We start from the raw sequence: 18,415 nt of genomic DNA on the forward strand, positions 1-18,415 counted from the left end.
GTCACTCAGTTGTGTCCAACTCTTTGCGACCCCATGGACTGTACAGTCCATGGAATTCTCTAGGTCAGAATACTGGAGTGGGTAGCCTTTCCCTTCACCAGGGGATCTTCCCAACCCAGGAATTGAACTCAGGTCTCCCACATCGCAGGCAGATTCTTTACCAGCTGAGCCACAAGGGAAGCCCAAAAGAGAACAAACACCAAATATATCCCCTCTGTGAGGAGGACAGAGAAAGGCCTTCCTCCAGGGAAGAGAAAACCCACAGAAGAGGAAGCATGAGAGGAAACCACTAACTGCTGGTTCCAGCACCTCTCTGCACTCCACCCGCTCCTCCCCCAACTCTCTCCTGTTCTTTAAGTTTCAAGCCCTGCTTTGCTCCTATATCCTTGCATCCCACCATGATTTTCTGAAACTCTAGGTGTCTTGTTAGATAGAGGGTAGTGAGGAAGAAAGAGATGGCTGAATAGGACAGAGATTCAAATGTGGAAGCTGGCATATGTCCTGTTTGGAGAACATATTTGGGGGCTATTTTTCAGCAGATCATAAAGAGTTTGATAGAACCTCCAAAATCAAGGTTATTGGGGAGGGAGGGAGAGAACTATTCTTCCTCTGTTTTCTCTACTTCTTTATTTGTGTCCCTAAGGACTCTGCTCACACTATCTTGTCTGATTTTCACCTTTTCCCCCCACAATAGGACCAGCTACCACCAGCCCAGTAGGATCAATGCTGCTCTACTCTAGGGCTACAATAACCCCATGCTTTCCTCCTCATCTCCAAGGCAACCTGTCAGGGAGAAAAGGGCAAAAGGCACAGGAAGGGGCTCCAGATGGGGGGCAGAAGTGGAAGCATTAAAGCTGAACAGGCTACTGAATGGGAGAGGACCTCTCCCAGTGATGAGGCCCCTGGCTGGGCTCAGCTTCCTGTTTCCCCAGCACAGGGCCTGTGATCTCCCCTACCCAACTCTGCCCTACTTTTCACCACTCTCTTCCTTCAAACCCAGCTTCTCCTTCCAAGTCCCTCTTGTGGACCACAGTCCTAGCAACCCAGAATTGGGAATTGGAGTCCGGAAGAAACTTGGAGAAAGGAATAAAGGACCACTTTTCCCTTCTATAATTCCCTTTCTGGGCCCTCGGGGACGTGCTCAAGCAGTCAGTGTCAGATTTCTTGGGTGAGGGTGGAGTGGGAGTGTCCTCTGATTAAGCAAGCAGGGAAACTGAGGCAGAAAAAAGTCCCGTGATCAAGGAGACTGGCAGGGACACAAGGGATTTTCCCGAGATAAGCCTCAAACCCCCTCCCCCATCATCAGGGAGACCCGAGGCTCACCCCTCCGGGCCCATTCCCTAGGTCGTCGAGTCCCGCCCCCCGCCCGTCCCTTCCCCAGGTTCGGGGCGGGGCGGTCCGTGAGTCAGCTCCCAGATCAAGTCCGGGAGCGGGTAGAGCTAGAGCCGCTGGGTGTGGAGTACGCCGGACTGGTGGAGAGGCCGCGTCTGGAGTGAGCGGGTCTGATCGGGCTCGTGTGGCGCTGAAGGGCCAGCCCTAGGTCTGGGGGAGAGAATCTCTTCTGTGAGACCGCCTTCCCTGCCCGGCCCCTCCCAGTTCCCCCAGCGACGGCTGCTTCCTGGTCCCCGTCGCAACCATGGCTGAAGAACAACCGCAGGTCGAATTGTTCGTGAAGGTAAGAACACCTTCTCCCTCCTCGGCCCCCCTCCAAGTTCCTGGAAGGCAACTCACACTTTTCCCCAGCTCCAGCCTCCACTCCCCACTCCCTTTCCTCTTTGAGTCCCATCCCCAGCCCCACGTGCAATCTTTAGTGTGTGTGGCGGGGGCGGAGGGCGGGGGGGCGGGGAGGGAGGTGGCGGGAGGGTTGGGAGGCGAAGATACTGTGCCCGCCTAGAGAAATCTAAGCTCAACCTTGAAAAGTTTGTAAAAGTGCAAGTTTCCAGCAGCCTAAAGGACAAGAAGATAGAGAAAAGGGAGGGTTCCCAGGAGCTTAGAAGATTGACCGAGTGGGGGTGAGGGAACAGCTGATAGGGGACAGAGAGAGAAGGGGCCAGCCCGAAACCTAATAAGGTTTGGGTGGGACCGAGGGAAACAAGCCCGGAAACCTAACAAGGTTTGGGTGGGACCGAGGGAAACTTCAGGATAAGGGCCCTACAAAAAGATCAGAGGGTGAGGTGCATGGTGGGGGAGACTTGGAGGGGTGTGTGTGGGGCTGTGTGTACGTGTGTGTGTGGCGGGGGAGGTTTCAAGGAAGAGGGTGTGGTAGGAAGGTCTGGGAGTGGCACCAAGTGAACTGGGAAGAATTGGTGGGGTGGAAGGAGACAGGAGAGTGGGAGTGGAGTTCCAGAAGCTGGCTCAGAGTGGTGATGGAGTCGAGAACCAGTGTCCCTGGGGTGTTGGAGAAGCGAGAGAAAGGCTGTTGGCGCGGAGATGAGAGTTGAGCAGTGGCTACCACGAGGGTAGATGAGAAGAGAGAGCAGGAGGAGAGCTGCGCTAGGGCGTTTAGAGTTTGGGGGTTATAGAAACGAAAGAAAAAGAGCCGTCCCAATTCTGTCCTCTCTGTGGGTGTTGATGAGGAGAGGTGGTCCCAAGGTATTTGCATATCGAAACCTCAGGCTGCCGCTTCAGCCGCGCTCCCTTCCGCACTAGGCTTGCATTCTCTCGCCTCTCCAGACCCCTTCTCTGTGCTCCTCCCTCCCTTTAGCGACCTCCCCCTCCGTCTGTATCTCCCGGCTCGCAGTCTCCCCACCCTTCACTTTGCTGCCTCTTTTCCCTCCACTTCCCCTCTTTTGTTCCTCCAGCCTTTGTGTGTCCTAGCCCGTTTCTCCCTCTCCTTTATGCCGGGGCTTCTCAGGCGGCCTCTTAGGTGTGGTCCCCACCTCACTCTCACTCTTGCCTCAGGGGCTATTTTTACTCCTGGGTGGGGCTGCGCTGCAGAGATTCCAGCCCTGGGTCCTGCTTGAGGAAGGTTATCTGGAGCCAGGGGACTTGCTCTGAGAGACCCTCCCCACACACACTCCCCCTGCTCCCCTGGCAGTGCCCAGGGAAGAGGGAGGTGGCATTGTCTGCCCAGGCCTCAGCCTCACAGGTCCCTGCCCCCACTGCTTGCCAGGAAGGAAGCTGCTGAGACCCAAGACACAGTGAGATGAATCACCCTCAGCCTAGGGGGAGGTGTCTGTTGGGGGATGAGGTCAGGGATTAGAGAGCAGCCCCCCTCTTACAAGGCCCTCCACACCTTGAGGGTTAGGCTCTGAGCCCCTTGACTCCCCCCCCAGCTGCTTGGGTAGTGTATGCTGCTACTGCTAAGTCACTTCAGTCGTGTCCGACTCTGTGCAACCCCATAGATGGCAGCCCACCAGGCTTCCCCACCCCTGGGATTCTCCAGGCAAGAACACTGGAGTGGGTTGCCATTTCCTTCTCTAATGCATGAAAGTGAAAAGTGAAAGTGAAGTCGCTCAGTCGTGCCCGACTCTTAGCGACCCCATGGACTGCAGCCCACCAGGCTCCTCTGTCCGTGGATTTTCCAGGCAAGAGTACTGGAGTGGGGTGCCATGGGTAGTGTATAGAGAACCAGAACTCCTGCTTCCAAACCCCCGCCCCACCGCTCCTGTGTTCAGGCTCTACTTCCTTCGGGAATCCAGGCCTCTAGCCCACACCGCTGGCTTCAACAAAGCCCCTTTCTAGGCTCTATTTCATGGGTCAATGTGAGAATTAAATGAGTTATGGCATGTAGAATGCTTAGAATAGCACGGAGAAAAGTAACTACGCCCACCCCCATTTGTCTTCCCTCTCTAGGGTCTAGATCCTCCAAATTCTCCAAAATCCATTCCCTGGGCCTTCCTCCCATTGTCCTCAATTCTCTGGGAAACCAGAAGCTTACCTTTGCAGAAGATATTCGTAATGATCTGTCTTAGGTTTGACCCAGACCAGAGAGTGCAGAGCCCAGTTATGTGGGGAGCTTTTACCAGTGAGACTGAGTATGTGTCATGACTAGGCAGAAAGCAGCCAAGTCTGGGAGCAGGAGATGCAGAGAATGGCCTCAGGATGAGTGGGGTACACCAGGCCTAACCTTGGGCTGGGGCTTCCTTTCCAGGCTGGCAGTGATGGGGCCAAGATTGGAAACTGCCCCTTCTCCCAGAGACTATTCATGGTGCTCTGGCTCAAAGGAGTCACCTTCAATGTCACCACTGTTGACACCAAGAGGTAGGCCCACTTCTGTTCCTCTAAACACCTCTTAGGTGCACAGGTGCACACTCATTCACCTGAGTCCTTCCATCCTGAACCATCCCCCCCATCCCCCCATCTGGAGCCCCTCTCCCGCCTCCCTCCATCTCCCCTTTCTTGGTCTCCCTAACGCCCTTTACCAGTCCTTATGCCTGGTCTCTTCTCCAGGCGGACTGAGACGGTACAGAAGCTGTGCCCAGGAGGGCAGCTCCCTTTCCTGCTGTATGGCACTGAAGTGCACACAGATACCAACAAGATTGAGGAATTTCTGGAGGCAGTGCTGTGCCCTCCCAGGTAGAGGGGAACTTGGAATGAGAAGTGGGGGAGCTGGGAGACTCTGGGAAAGGGGTTGAAGAAATGAAAAACAAGAGATGGTGGTGGGGCTAGGGCAGGGGAGCTGAGGCTCCTCCTCGGAAGATATCTTATCCAGTTTCTCCCATTGGCTTTTAGGTACCCCAAGCTGGCAGCTCTGAACCCTGAATCCAACACAGCTGGGCTGGACATATTTGCCAAATTCTCTGCCTACATTAAGAATTCAAACCCAGCACTCAATGACAGTGAGTCTTGTGGGTCAGAGGCCTGGGTTCTAGGAGGAATGGAAAAGATCTAGGGATTAGGGACACCTGGACATTCAGATATCAGGGAGATGGAGCTGATATTGCAAACCTTACTTAAATTAAAAAATAATAGCAACTCTATAGATCCAGATGACCTGAGTACAAATTCTAGTACCTGTGAGCCTTTGAGGAATTCATTTCACTTCTCTGGAAATCTATTTTCAGATCTATAAAATGAGGATAACAATACCTATTTCCCTGGTTGATGTGAGAATTAAATGAGTTTTTGTATGTAAATTGCATAGAAGAGCACAGAGAAAATGAAACACATTAGTGTTAGCTATTATTGTTTTGGACTTTCCTCATCCCCACCATGGGCTTTCTTGGACTATGTCGATCTTCTGATGTTCTTACCAACTCCCTTCTCTTGCACAGACCTGGAGAAGGGGCTCCTGAAAGCCCTGAAAGTATTAGACAATTACCTGACATCCCCCCTCCCAGATGAAGTAGATGAGACCAGTGCTGAGGATGAGGGGATCTCTCAGAGGAAATTTCTGGATGGCAATGAGCTCACTCTGGCTGACTGCAATCTGTTGCCCAAGCTCCACATAGTACAGGTGAGTAGTGATTGTGGGAGGAGTAGGTGGGAGGTGGGATGACTCTTTAAGGGGCTCCCATGCAGGCTTCTCATGACAACCACTCCAAAGGTGGTTTCTTTCTGAGTAGTTTCCAATGGCAGACACCACCCTATTCCTTCTCTGCTATCTTTGCTGGCAAGACCACTGGTTGGGAGAATTAATTACATTCCACCATGCAAGGTGTGGGTGCAAACAGACTGAGAGTAACACATCCCAGTACTGCTTTCAAGAATGCTCTTCCTGTCTCTATCATTGCCAAATCCCCAGATCAGACAGACCAGGCTTTTCCTAAAATCAAAGTTTTAAGTCTGTTGTTTCAGTCTCCACTTATCTTCCTCTTGTGGAAGATGAAAAGTGCTGGTTCCCTTGTTTTTGTCACAGCTCAAAGCTATGGTTTAGTTTGTGAAACGTGAGCCCGGTGTCAGTCTGCTGCAGAACTGTGTATTGAAAATCTCTGTATTTATTTATTTGGCTGCACAGAGCCTTAGCTGTAGCATGAGGGACCTTTGATCTTGGCATGCTGCAGGTAAGTCCCTGCCTGCAAAGGATTTGAAATCTAGCTGAGAAAATAACTTTCACATGAAAGTTAATAATACATGATTAAAAGCCAAATGACAAGTAGACAGAAATTGCTGTGGAAATTTAAGAGAACTTTATGGTTTGTGAATTATATCTCAAAATTAGGACGAGAAAACAAGCACCATGGACTGGGGTGGTCTGAAAGGGGCTGGTTATAAATGGCCAGGATTTCAGTAAGTGGAGAGAAAGGGTGAAGGCCTTACCAGACAGGAGTTAAGATGACTGCAGGTGATTATGTGGGAGATGAGTCATAAGGACTGATGTTGAAGCTGAAACTCCAGTACTTAGGCCACCTGATGCAAAGAGCTGACTTATTTGAAAAGATCCTGATGCTGGGAAAGATTGAAGGCAGGAGGAGAAGGGGACCAACACAGGATAAGGTGGTTGGATGGCATCACCAACTCAATAGCCATGAGTTTGGGTAAACTCAGGGAGTTGGTGATGGACAGGGAGGCCTGGCGTGCTGCAGTCCATGGAGTCGCAAAGAGTTGGGACTGAGTGACTGAACTGAACTGATGAGTCATAAGAAAAGAAACCAGGTATCGAACTTGCTTAAATGCCTGGATTTTATCATATAGGCTTTGGGATAAGGGAAGGACCAAGGGCATGGCAGCTGGTGTGACTTTCCTGAGGCTAACCTATGGGTCCTCCTTCCCGCACCCCTAGGTGGTATGTAAGAAGTACCGGGGATTCTCCATTCCGGATGTGTTTCGTGGAGTGCATCGATACCTGCGCAATGCCTATGCTAGGGAAGAGTTTGCTTCCACCTGTCCAGATGATGAGGAAATCGAGCTGGCCTATGAGCAAGTGGCCAAGGCCCTCAAATAAGGCCCTTCCTAGGGCCACCCGACCCCCCCTCCATTTTCTTCACAAAGGCCCTGGGTGGTTTCCACATGCTACCCAACGGACACACTCAAAATGGCCAGTGGGCGTAGAATCCTGAAGCACCTGTGCAGGGCTTGCTGGGGGCGATGAGAAGCAAGGATGGGGGATCTTCGAGAGATTTTTATTGTGGGGTGGGTTGGACAATGTATTTCAGTAATAAAATACAGAATGACAATCTAGTGTTTTTATACAAAGCTGGGGCTTGGAGTGTGAATAACAAGGAAAGAAGGGTAGGTCAATGACCTTGAACTCCTGGCAGAAACCAGGAATTTAGAAAAGGGGTGCTTGTGATGGGCTGCCATTTTTATGTGTAGGTCCACGATAGTGCTATCTTGGGCTCCATGCCGCATTTGCAGCCCAGCCGCCGGGGCTGGCCTGATCTGGGTGGGTCTGGGCAGCGATCTTGGGGCGGGGCGGAATTCCGAGAAGGGGGGCGCGCAGTCGGGGTGGAGTGGGCGCGGCATAGCAGGGCGGAATGGGCGTGACCTCGAGGAGCCCCGCCCCGTCCCGCTTAGACAATGCCCTGGAGCCGCCAGACCGTCGTGCCCCCGACCCACTGTAGTACTTGAGCTCGCCTACCCGGGGACCCTTCAAAGCCAAAGCTCCGGTCCCCGACGCTTGAAGGCTACGACTCTCTTCTTCACCAACTCTGTCCTCAGGGGGGTGGGGCTCCAGCCAAGATCACTGAGCGGCAAGAGCAGCGGTGGCCGCTGGAGGTGAGTCTGGGGTGGGAGGTGTCCCTTGGACCGTGTGCAGACCGAAGTTCCGGAATGCTGGACCCGTGCTTGCGCCGGGACAGTGCGGAGGGTCGACATTTGGGTGCGGAGCTGAGTCGGGGTGGACTTTGAGGAAGATGGGTCAGGAGACTGGGGGACCATGTCCTGGCGCCCCGAGTGGCGCCTGCTCCCCAGAACCACGCCTCCCAATTTCCCCGCCCCTCGGATTTTGTTTTAGACCTCTCCCAGTCCTCCGGGACTGAGTCTGGTTTACACTGGGTCGCGCTAGGGACGGAGAGACTGACTGGGGTGGAGAGAGGATATTTAACTCCTTAGGCTCTATTCCCTTCTCCTTGACCCTCTCTCCCTTTCTCGTTCGGACATCCAAGACTTTCATCCCCCAGGCTCTAACTCTCTCCCCAGCTGTCTCCTCCTGTCCCATCACCCCTGTGGATTCCTCGCCGCACTTCGGGTCCCTAAGGCAGCGAGCAGCTGAGGGTTAAGGGGGCGGAGCCGCTGCATTTTTGGGGAGTGAGCGCATCCTAGCGGCTGCCAAGAGGGGCGCCTGGCGGGGACCTCTCAAAACCCCCCAAGCAGGGGCAACAGGTGTTTCGGAAATTAGGGGTCCCGATCTTGTTCCTCGGACTCCCCACTAAAGCAGCAGATCCGCGAGGGTGCGGGGTGGAATGGGGTCCGCAGGAGAGGAAGGTCTGGAGGGGGTGGGGCGGAGTGGGAGGGGCGCCCGGAGAAGGCATACGAAGACCCAGGCGCTCTTAACCATCCCCCTACGCCCTTCTCTGCATGTCTCTCTCTCTGCCTCCCCCCTTTCCGTTTCTTCTCCCAGACAGGTGAAGTAGAAAGAGAAAACTAAGAAATCAGCGCAGCCGGAGGGGGCATCTGTGTGGATGGGATGGGGACGCCAGGGGAGGGGCTGGGCCGCTGCTCCCATGCCCTGATCCGGGGGGTCCCGGAGAGCCTGGCGTCGGGGGAGGGTGCAGCAGCTGGCCTCCCAGCTCTGGACCTAGCCAAAGCTCAGAGGGAACATGGGGTGCTGGGGGGTAAGCTGAGGCAGCGATTGGGGCTGCAACTAGTAGAACTGCCTCCTGAAGAGTCGCTGCCGCTGGGACCGCTGCTCGGTGACACCGCCGTGATCCAAGGGGATACGGCTCTAATCACGCGGCCCTGGAGCCCCGCCCGCAGGCCGGAGGTGAGCACCTGGGCACGGGTTCGAGTAGGGGGAAAGAAGGATCTGGACATCCCGAGCTTTAGGGAAGAATGGGGGTGGAAATATCTGCTTCGCTCCCTCTTCTCCTGCCCTAAGGTCGATGGAGTCCGCAAAGCCCTCCAGGACCTGGGGCTCCGAATTGTGGAGATGGGGGACGAGAACGCAACGCTGGATGGCACTGATGTTCTCTTCACCGGTGAGGCTGGGGTGCCTGCGCCCTGGGGCTTGGTACAGGGAGGCTGACTTTGGGAGAATGGGCCACGTCGAGCCTTGTTTCCAACTCACTCGTGCCTCATACCTCGACGACCTCCCTGGGCTCAGGCCGGGAGTTTTTCGTAGGCCTCTCCAAGTGGACCAATCACCGAGGAGCTGAGATCGTGGCGGACACGTTCCGGGTTAGGAGCGGGGGTGGGAGTAGGGGGAGTCGGGGGTGGATGGGGTCGCAGGGACCTGGGCGGAGAGGAGAGGGGAGGGACTAGGGGGCTGAGGAGGAAGTGGCTGAGAGTAGCCTGTGTTTAGGCTATCCCCGTCATTGAATACTTTCCCTTGTTCCCTCTAGGACTTTGCCGTCTCCACGGTGCCCGTCACAAGCACCTCCCACCTGCGTGGCCTCTGCGGTATGGGGGGACCCCGCACCGTGGTGGCGGGTTCCAGCGAAGCTGCCCAAAAAGCTGTCAGGGTGAGAAGGGGTGGGGCTGGGGTGGGGCAAGTTGGGGGCCAGCCAACGACAGTGGGCGTGGCTCTAGGCCCAGGAGGCGGGGAGCAGGGCAGCTCTGAGAATTAGCTCCAACTCCTACCCTCACTGTGCTGTCCATCTATGTGAGAAAACAAGTTACTATAAGCCGGACAGGCAGCTGGAACACCGAGAAACAGGGACAATTAACATCGTCTTCCGGGGTTTCACGAAATTCTGTGCTGCTGCTGCGGCTAAGTCGCTTCAGTCGTGTCCGACTCTGTGTGACCCCAGAGACGGCAGCTCACTAGGCTTCCCCGTCCCTGGGATTCTCCAGGCAAGAACACTGGAGTGGGTTGCTATTTCCTTCTCCAATGCATGAAAGTGAAAAGTGAAAGTGAAGTTGCTCAGTCATGTCTGACTCTTAGCGACCCCATGGACTGCAGCCTACCAGGCTCCTCCATCCATGGGATTTTCCAGGCAAGAGTACTGGAGTGGGGTGCCATTGAAGGGCATCTAATCTGTGTCTTGAAGGATGGATAGGATCGACGGGTGGGATCTGGAGTAGCAGAGAAGTGGATAGCAGGTGGAAAGAACTGCCTGTGAGTCCGAGGTGGAAATTAGCAAAGTTAATTAAAGCACTCAGTGTCTGACACATAGTAACTGACATGTGATTGCTGTTATTATTATTCCACAATAATGTGACTCTGTCCCCCGCCCTTAGCGGTGGTAGGGCAGCAAGACTCAGTTGTGGAGAGGCTGAGCCTTGAGTGTTTCCTGTCTCTTCTCCCCCAAGGCAATGGCAGTGTTGACTGATCACCCCTATGCCTCCCTGACCCTCCCGGATGACGCAGCAGCTGACTGTCTCTTTCTGCGTCCTGGGCAGCCCGGCCTGCCCCCTTTCCTCCTGCACCGGGGAGGCGGGGACCTGCCCAACAGCCAAGAGGTGAGAGAAGGCAGGAGCTCCACCACCACCCCCCAACCAGAGAAATGGGGCTCAGGCCTTCCTTGTGGGAGGAAGAAGGGGTGCCTTTTCTAGAAGCCCAAGTGGGGCCCTGTGAGCTGGCTGAAAGGGGGCCCCGCCTGTGGGTCTTGGGGACTCACTCCCTTCTCCCCACACGCTGTCCTCCCTGCAGGCACTGCAGAAGCTCTCTGACGTCACCCTCGTACCTGTGTCCTGTTCAGAACTGGAGAAGGCCGGCGCTGGGCTCAGTTCCCTCTGCCTGGTGCTCAGCACACGCCCCCACAACTGAGAGCCCAGCCCGGGGGTTCTGGCTGACCAGGGGTAGAATGGCATAGGAGTAGAAGGGGAAGGAAAGTTAGATAGAGGATGGTGATTAGGCAGTAGTGGGGAGAGGGCCCCATATAGAGGAGGGCAGAGTGAGAAAAAGGACAGAGGCCACTGGGTGAGTCGTCTCCTCAAGAACTAATAAAATAGAACTGACCTTTTAGACTGGACTGAGACTGGTGTCTTACTGGAGCAGAAGGACAAGGGCAGGACTGAAACCCCAGGTTGGGATTAGTACTGGGGAGGAGACCTCCTTCATTCATCAAACCTTCACTCTGCACATACTGACCTATTGTCCAGCCCTATTGTGGGGGCTTGGGTACAAGATGGACAGGAAAGAATTTCTCTTGTGGGGAGCATGTACAGGGCAGAGAAGAGAAAATATGAGTGAGTCATTCACTGAATTTATCTAAATGTCAGATGATTCAGAGACTTGGAGATCAACAGCCCATCCCCGAGCTAATAGGAGGAAATGACATTTCCAGGGACATTCATTTTCATTCATTTACCGAGGCTTAGCAGTGAGAGAAAAAGGCTCAGTCTCCTGATATCAGGGAACTCACAGTACATGAAAATTTCTTATAAATTGAAATACAGGTTGTAATGGAACAATTCACAGGAGGCTGTTGCTGTGAGAGAAATAAGGGGCTCCAGAGAGCATCAAAGTATATGCAGGAGTGGGCCAAGAGGGTCAGAAATAGCTTCCCAGAAAAGACTGCATTTGAACTGAGTCCTGAGGATAAATAAGAATTAGCCAGGCGCATGGTGAGGAGGAGACAAAGGGTAACCCAGGAAGAAGGAACTGCACTGGGCACGGGCATATTTGTGGGCTGGGGAGAATTTCTCAAAGGCTGTCATGTTCCAGGCATCGAGTGACAGAGATAAGCCTGGAGAATAAGTAAAGTACTGTAGCACCTTGAAACCAAGGCTAAGGGCCAGAACTGAAATACAGCTGAAATGTAGGCGGTCGGGAGGTTAGCATTCGGGGAGACTCTGGTTTCAGCGAGGAGAGCAAGGGCAGGAGAATGAGATGAGGCTATGGGAAATCCAGGGAGGAACTGAAGAGAGTACACTCAGGTGGCAGTGCCGGACATGAAAAGGGTATGGATTTGACAGCGACATTAAAATAGAAAGACAGGACTTGGTTTATCATATGGGAATGAGAGGAAGGAGGTTACATGACTCCCAGTTTCTGGCTTGGGCAACAGGGTTGATCAAGAGAAGATGCATGGGAGGGAGGATTAAATAAGTGGCTTGGGAGATGACAGTGCATTGGCTTTTGGACCCGCTGTGTGCAAAATGCCTAGGGTCAGCCAGGCAGGAATGTCTGAGGGATAGTTTGGAAATCTATCAGAGATGGGAACTGGAAGGAATTCTGGGTGTTGTTTGCAGAGTTAAAGTAAAGGCTAAGGACTGGCTGTGGATGACAGCATCCTAGAAGAGGGAGAAAAGCAGATATTAAAAAGACAAACCTGAAATGGTGGGAATACTGTGGGAATAGGGAGGAAGGAAACAGAGTCCAGGAGAAAGACACCAATGTTAAAGAAAAACAGAGCTTAAATGGAGCAATCAAAGGTCAAGCCAGATGAATGCTAACAAAACATCTAGTGGGTGTGGCTATTAATACATCACTGGCAATCTCATGGAGACCAGGTGAGTAGCAGGAGTGAAGGAAAAAATGGAAGAGACAGGTGTAGGCCCTTGGTTCAAAGAGCTCGACTGTGAAGAGAAGTGAAGAGATAGGAAAACAATCTAGGAGTTGCTGGTGTCTTAAGGTGGTTAAACGGGTGTGAGAGACAGGGGTAAGGAAGGACCAAGATCAGCAGCAGAGATAGCCTGGAACCTAGGTCTCTCAACTCCCAGTCTAGTGCTCATTTCTATCCCATGGTGCCTTCCTTTGCCAGGTGAAGGGCCAAGAAGGGGAGGGGTGTAATGGAGATCTGGGAGCCCCCAGCTTGTGAGGTTTGCTGTAAAGGCTTCCCTTCAAACTACAACAGCATAGATGGTGGAGGCATCAGCAGGGACCACTGGGGACAGTCGGCTGGAACTTCTGAGGGCCATATGATCCAGGTCTGCGTAGAGCAGGCTCTGAAAGGTGGGGAGGAAGGCAGGAGAGTCTCAGAAGTCTGACTCCCCTGGGTATCCAGGCCTCTCTCCTCATCCACTAGACTCAAGGATTCTGGCCAGCCCCCATCCCGTTCCCAAGCCCTTACCGGCTCCTGATCCAGGTCCCCTGGCATCTTGGGCTCTTCCTCCTCTTCTGGCCTCTGGGGCTCTGCTTTCACGAGTGGAACTATGTGGGGGGGACAGAGCTGAAGGATTGAGAGAAGGTGACCAACTTGTCTGCTCCCAGCAAGGGCTCAGACTCAAGTACTGGGTGGGGAATGTGCAGAGAAGGAAAACTGCAGGGGAGTTAGTCTCACCAAATCTGGGGGTTGGTTCAGGCGGATGAGGGGGCGAGCGCCTGTAAAGGATGGGTAAGAGTCTTTGAGAAGAACTAACCTTGTCTTGCTTCGTTCTGGGCACCCCCCCAACCCCTCCCCCACGCGCCAACAACGACCCAGCCAGTTTCAGGCTCTGACTGGGGGAAAACAACGTAAGTTCAACCCCCACAGATACATCAACCCACGTGTGGAGCCTGCTCTGCCTCCAGCTTCGCCTCCTTAGCTAGGGCTCCACCCACCAGCCTTTGGCCTCGCCCCCCACTTCTAACCTCCCCCACTCATCTCCAAACCACACCTGATCTAGCTTTGGTCTGCGAAAGTTCTGGGCCTGCCCCTCGCTCCTCGGGTCAAGACCCTTTCAATCAGGCTCTGCCCCTTGTGCTCACCTGCGCCGCCAGCAGGCCCAGCCCAATACTCCAAGGCCCAGCACCAGCCCAGCGCCCAGCAGCGGGATCAGAATCTGGGAATACGACGACTCTGGGGGATGGTTGGAAGCGGGGTGGGAGTGGTTGATGCCGAGGTCAGGGGGCACAGAGCGCTAGCCGCACCGCACCTCCCCACCCCCACCCCAGGAACCCCCAGCCGAGGCCTCTCACCCTGCTGGGGACGTGTGTCAGAGTTAGGTCCCCTGCGCATGAAGACATAGACCTACCCAGAGCTTTGCAGTAGGCCCGGTCTCCCAGCACATGAAGTTCCGTACGGCTCTCCTCCTCTTGGCGACCCTTGCAGATAAAGGTGCCAGAATCCCCCGCACTCAAGAGCAGCTCCAGTCGCCGGATACCAAGGTCCAGGGCATTTATGCGGCCAGCAAAGGGCTGGGCGGGAGGCACGGTGGGGGTCCCGCTCGGTGAGGCCCACAGGATCGGGCGGCGTCCTTTGGACAGGCCTTTGCAGGCCGGGAATCTAGGTGCCCAGACCCAACGGGTGGGTTGCGAGACCCCTATGCAGGAGAGATTCACCCGGTCCCCGGGGTGGCCGTTCAGTGAAGCTATGGGAGGCCAGAGGCGGTGGTTAAGGCAAGACTATAGGGCAACACGACCCTCCCACTTAGTCTGATGGCTCTCCCGTGCTGTCTTGCCATCCTGGATCTTCCCATTTACATCTCACCCTCCTGTCGCCCCTTCCTCCCCCCTCAGTCTTTCCTCCCGCCATTGCAACTTTACTGGGATGGCTTACCCCCTGGATCCCCCAGGGCCCTCGACAGCAGCAGCAGCGGCAGCAGCTGCAGAACCAGGGTCATGGCTGGGATGTGGTGGGAAGAGGAGGGCAGTGAATCAGCGGAGGAGACCGGAGGGAAATCAAAGGGGGGTGGAGGGGGAGACCGCGGGTCTGGGGGCACTGATAAGGGGTGGGGGAGGGGCCACAGCTGCCCAGATCCCTCTGGGAATCCTCAGAGGCAAGTTCACAGCCCTTAACCAGTGCTCACTTAAAATTCATGCTAGGGTCCTTTACACAAGCACTTGAGCAGTCGTCAACTCTTGCAGCATAGCAGTTGCGAGGAGCACCAGGATTTCTGGATTCTGGCCGTCTGAATTCAAATCTTGATTTCATTATCTACTAGCTGCGAGATGTGCACAAGTCACTTCTGTGAGCCTGTTTGCTCATCTGTAAAATGGGTGTAAAGGCACCTACCTCAGAGTATTTGGAGAATAAATCAAATAATACATGGAAAACACCTAGAACAATGGCTGAGTCATAGGAGCACTATGTGCTTGCCATTGTGACTACTCCTATTCCTATTTTAGCTGCTACCTCACCTCTCTATGCCCATTCTGTCCCTCCTGGCCCAAGGAGCCGCACCCAGCTGAGCAGGTTTTGGCTGGAGCAGATGCACAGCCCCACACCCTCGGCCTTTACTGCACCAGAGGAACCAAGGCCAGGCCAAACCCAAGTGGAGCCAGGGCAAGGTCCTGAGAATCTTCAGGGGTCCTGAGGCAACCCCTCCTTAACAGGCAGCTCCAGCCCTTGCCTCTGCTGCTATGACATCACACAAACTCATGATGACATCACAAACCCTACTCCTTCATCCTGTGGCTGAGCAGGGCTTGGGGAAATAAAGTGGGGGCTGAAGTGAGATGAATTTGATGCTTAATTCCTGCCTACATGCCCCTACCAATGCTCCCCAGGAACTAAAATTTGGTGCAGCTGGGGCTGCACCCCATTGTCCATTTCCCAGGAACCAGGAGATGCTCCTACCACCCAAGCCACTATAACATCACAGGGGCCTTTAGTGATACTTCTCCAGAGGATTAGGCAGACAGAGATGTTACTCCTGGGGGCCAGGAGGGTGTGTCTTAGACGGAAACCAAGAAGCAAAATGGAGTTAGTCACTGCTGCACCTGCCCTCCCCATACCTGTCTCTTCCCATCCCCATCCCACTCCTCCACTGGGTCCTGCTTAGCCCCTCCCTAAATGGGGAAGGAGGAGCCACCAGAGGCCAGGGAGGGAGGGACTGTTGTGATTATAAGCTCCAAAAAGGCCACTCAAGTCCCAAACGGATAGCCAGATCCCTGAAGTCCTGCTCTGTCGGCTGCTGCCGTTCTCAAGACCCTCACCATGAGAGCCCTTCTCCTGCTCTCCTTGTCTGCTCTGCTCTGCTGGGTCTCAGGTGAGCCCCTGGGGCCCCTCAGGATGTGGTTCACCTGGTCAGGATTTTTAAACCCTGCCCCAGCCACTGTCCTACAGTACCCATGGATCCCAAGCGCCCTCAGACCCAACTGGCTCGGCTCTCCTGTGCCCCTGTGACAGGGTCCTTGCTCTGTTCTCCCCCATCTCCATCCTTCAGCCTCTTCCCCACCTCCAAAACCCACTCTTCTAACTGCCCAGGGTTACAGGTTCCTGGTTCCCCAATTCTCATAAACTCTCATATCCAGTTCCCCTTCTAACCCCACTCCAGGATCCAGTTTACCTGCTTTCTCCTCTCTCCACCTGCACTCAGCCAGGGTGTCTTCCCAGAAACCTAGGCATCTGGCTGGGGCTTCTTTTGCCACCCATCCTCCCATCTACTCCATCAGGGACTTTGTGCTCTGTCCCTCAAGCAGTGGTCTTTCCTAGATCCCCTCCCTGCCCTGCTCCCAACTGGGGTGCATACTTCCAGGGACACAAGCTCTGTGGAGGATTCCAGGGAGCCAGGGAGATTGCCCTGCCTTCTAGGGAGAGAGTGTCAAGGTTGCTCACCCCCAGGATGAGGTGGGTTTCACTGAGAGGTGATCACCAGGCTCCTCCACCCATGGCCTGAACTCTTCCTTCTCTTAAACCTTGAATCAGATGTGGCAGGAACCTTGGGCCCCTCAGGCAACCTTGGGGGTGCCGCCTTCTGCGCTCATCCTTTCCATTTTGGTAAAGTGCTCAGATCTATTCTGATGATCTGCCTCTCAGATACTACTCCTTTCTGTCGGAGACCTACCAGGGTGGGAGGATTTATTTTGAGTCTGCTTTCTCTTCCCACACCCTTGGCAGCCCCAGGAGGTAAAGAATGCTTTGCTTAACTGGCCCAGCCAGGTGGCTTTCTTGCCCGCCTTAAGCTCCAAGCCATTCCTGCAAGTGTTGTAACCTCCACGATTGATTTTTTTACTTTGAATATTTCTTCCTATTTCATCCCTTCATCTGTAACCTTCTGAATTCCTTCATCTCCTCCCTAGACACCTACACATTCCTTCCCAGTGGTAGTCTCAGATTCCATCAGTCCCCAGCCCCATTGTTGGTAACTGCCCCTCTTGACTCATCTCCAGATGGGTTGGAGTGAAGAAAGATGTTTAGGGTGTGGGCCATTCACAGACCAACTCCACCCTTACCCACTTCTACATTTCTTTTGCATCCCTTACCTGTTCTGTCCCTAGCAGACCAAACAGGTCAGAACCCCAACTTGACTGACTCCTCTCCAACCCCACCCACCAGCTTGGCTCATCCCTTGGTGAGTCATGTATTTGGTCACTTGTGTCTTCCCAGCTGATATTCGATGTCACTCCTGCTACAAGCTCCCAGTGCTGGGCTGTGTGGACCGGAAGTCCTGCCGCCTGGAACCAGGACAGCAATGCCTGACAACCCACGCATACATCGGTACCATCCCCTTCTTCAGTGGGGAGTGGGGGCCAGTGGGGGACTCTACAGCTGGGGCTGAGGTGGAACAGAGAACTACAGCAATGATAATATTTGGCCAAGGATTACTGTTTCCCAGGCCCCATCCTGTATCTTCACATGGGTTGTTTGAATTTATGTTCATGACATCCTATGATGTGGATGCTATTATTATATTGAGGAAACAGCCTCTGAAAGAGACAGGAGCAGGTCCAAAGCTTCATGGACAGCAAGCGATAGGCCCGGGTTTGGGGTGAGAGGGCAGGGTAAGGAAGTGCACAAGAAAGGTTAGACTGAGAAGAGATACAGAAGGGCAGGACCAGGGGCGGAGTTGGGAAGGATGGAAGCTTGAATGGGGTGCATGGGGTGGGGAGATGGACCCAGGCATGCCGGGTGCCTGTCTTTACTAACCTCTTTGCTCCCTCCTAACCCCAGGGAAGATGTGGGTTTTCTCCCGACTTGACTGTGGCACACCAGGAGAGCCCTGTAAGCCGGCAGTCAACCAAACCAACCAGAAGGGGGGCCTGACCTATAACACCACCTGCTGCAGCCAGGACAACTGCAATAGCCCAGCCCCGCGGCCCACGCCGGCCCTGACCCTTGTCTTCCTCACCTCCTTGGCTGGCCTTGGCCTCTGGCTATTGCACTGAGACTGGCTCCATGGCTGCCCCTCCTTCCATCTGCCTTCACCTGAGCCTCTCTTCTTGTGTCTCCATACCCTCTGCTTCCCTTTGCTCAGAAAAGCATCTCTCCAGATGCTTCATATTGCTTTAACTAGATAGCGGTCTCTCCATCCATCTTTCCACTCATACCCTCCACTCTGCTTTCCCAGAGAGACCCTTCCCATTTCCCTCGACACTACTCCAGATCCTCCATTGCTTCCAGGGAGAGCTCCCCACTTTGCTTCCTGCGCTTTCCTATGCCCTGTGTGAAGAGCAATTGGAATCTGGAATGGAGTTCTGTCCTGTCCCCAGTGAAGGCTGCCAGGAAGCACCCAATAACCTCACCGTATGAGCTGACACTTCAAATCCTGGCTCCCCATACATACCTCATCCCCATGCCCACCCCTTTCCATTTTGAGTAATAAACATGTAGAGCCGATCTATTGT

At 54.2% G+C, this 18,415-nt stretch overlaps 4 protein-coding genes across 7 annotated transcripts; 3 read left to right on the forward strand and 1 right to left on the reverse strand.

The window, feature by feature from the left end:
- The first annotated feature begins 1,435 nt into the window (after positions 1-1,435).
- CLIC1 (CLIC family member 1) lies at positions 1,436-7,058 on the forward strand. Its single transcript, XM_086369387.1, has 6 exons — positions 1,436-1,675; positions 4,094-4,203; positions 4,393-4,518; positions 4,675-4,781; positions 5,217-5,398; positions 6,665-7,058. Exons 1-6 carry the CDS (start codon positions 1,637-1,639, stop codon positions 6,824-6,826), a joined length of 726 nt encoding a protein of 241 aa, XP_086225513.1. The 5' UTR covers positions 1,436-1,636; the 3' UTR covers positions 6,827-7,058.
- A 324-nt stretch (positions 7,059-7,382) lies between these two features.
- DDAH2 (DDAH family member 2, ADMA-independent) lies at positions 7,383-10,948 on the forward strand. Of its 3 annotated transcripts, none has more exons than XM_086369361.1 (7): positions 7,383-7,599; positions 8,444-8,806; positions 8,921-9,020; positions 9,146-9,219; positions 9,384-9,503; positions 10,294-10,443; positions 10,634-10,948. In XM_086369361.1, the coding sequence occupies exons 2-7, from the start codon at positions 8,510-8,512 to the stop codon at positions 10,748-10,750; spliced, it is 858 nt and encodes a 285-aa protein (XP_086225487.1). In that variant the 5' UTR covers positions 7,383-7,599; positions 8,444-8,509; the 3' UTR covers positions 10,751-10,948. The 3 variants fall into 3 exon arrangements, with proteins under 3 accessions (XP_086225487.1, XP_086225489.1, XP_086225488.1); XM_086369363.1 differs by having other exon boundaries at positions 8,709-8,806; XM_086369362.1 differs by lacking the exon at positions 7,383-7,599 and adding an exon at positions 8,126-8,307.
- Positions 10,949-11,275: 327 nt separating this feature from the next.
- MPIG6B (megakaryocyte and platelet inhibitory receptor G6b) lies at positions 11,276-16,622 on the reverse strand. 2 transcript variants are annotated; one of them, XM_086369389.1, is made up of 7 exons: positions 16,407-16,622; positions 14,406-14,471; positions 13,882-14,217; positions 13,616-13,706; positions 13,209-13,249; positions 12,999-13,097; positions 11,276-12,873 (listed from the first exon to the last, which is right to left on the reverse strand). In XM_086369389.1, exons 2-7 carry the CDS (start codon positions 14,467-14,469, stop codon positions 12,800-12,802), a joined length of 705 nt encoding a protein of 234 aa, XP_086225515.1. In that variant the 5' UTR covers positions 14,470-14,471; positions 16,407-16,622; the 3' UTR covers positions 11,276-12,799. The 2 variants fall into 2 exon arrangements, with proteins under 2 accessions (XP_086225515.1, XP_086225514.1); XM_086369388.1 differs by lacking the exon at positions 16,407-16,622 and having other exon boundaries at positions 12,999-13,078.
- LY6G6C (lymphocyte antigen 6 family member G6C) lies at positions 15,285-18,407 on the forward strand. Its single transcript, XM_086369414.1, has 3 exons — positions 15,285-15,837; positions 17,178-17,288; positions 17,742-18,407. Exons 1-3 carry the CDS (start codon positions 15,786-15,788, stop codon positions 17,954-17,956), a joined length of 378 nt encoding a protein of 125 aa, XP_086225540.1. The 5' UTR covers positions 15,285-15,785; the 3' UTR covers positions 17,957-18,407.
- The last annotated feature ends 8 nt before the right edge of the window (positions 18,408-18,415 follow it).

The sequence above is a fragment of the Bos grunniens genome, chromosome 23, assembly GCF_055505025.1.
Source record: "Bos grunniens cultivar Pamir isolate PY7600 chromosome 23, Bosgru_T2T1.0, whole genome shotgun sequence".
NCBI lineage: Eukaryota > Metazoa > Chordata > Mammalia > Artiodactyla > Bovidae > Bos > Bos grunniens.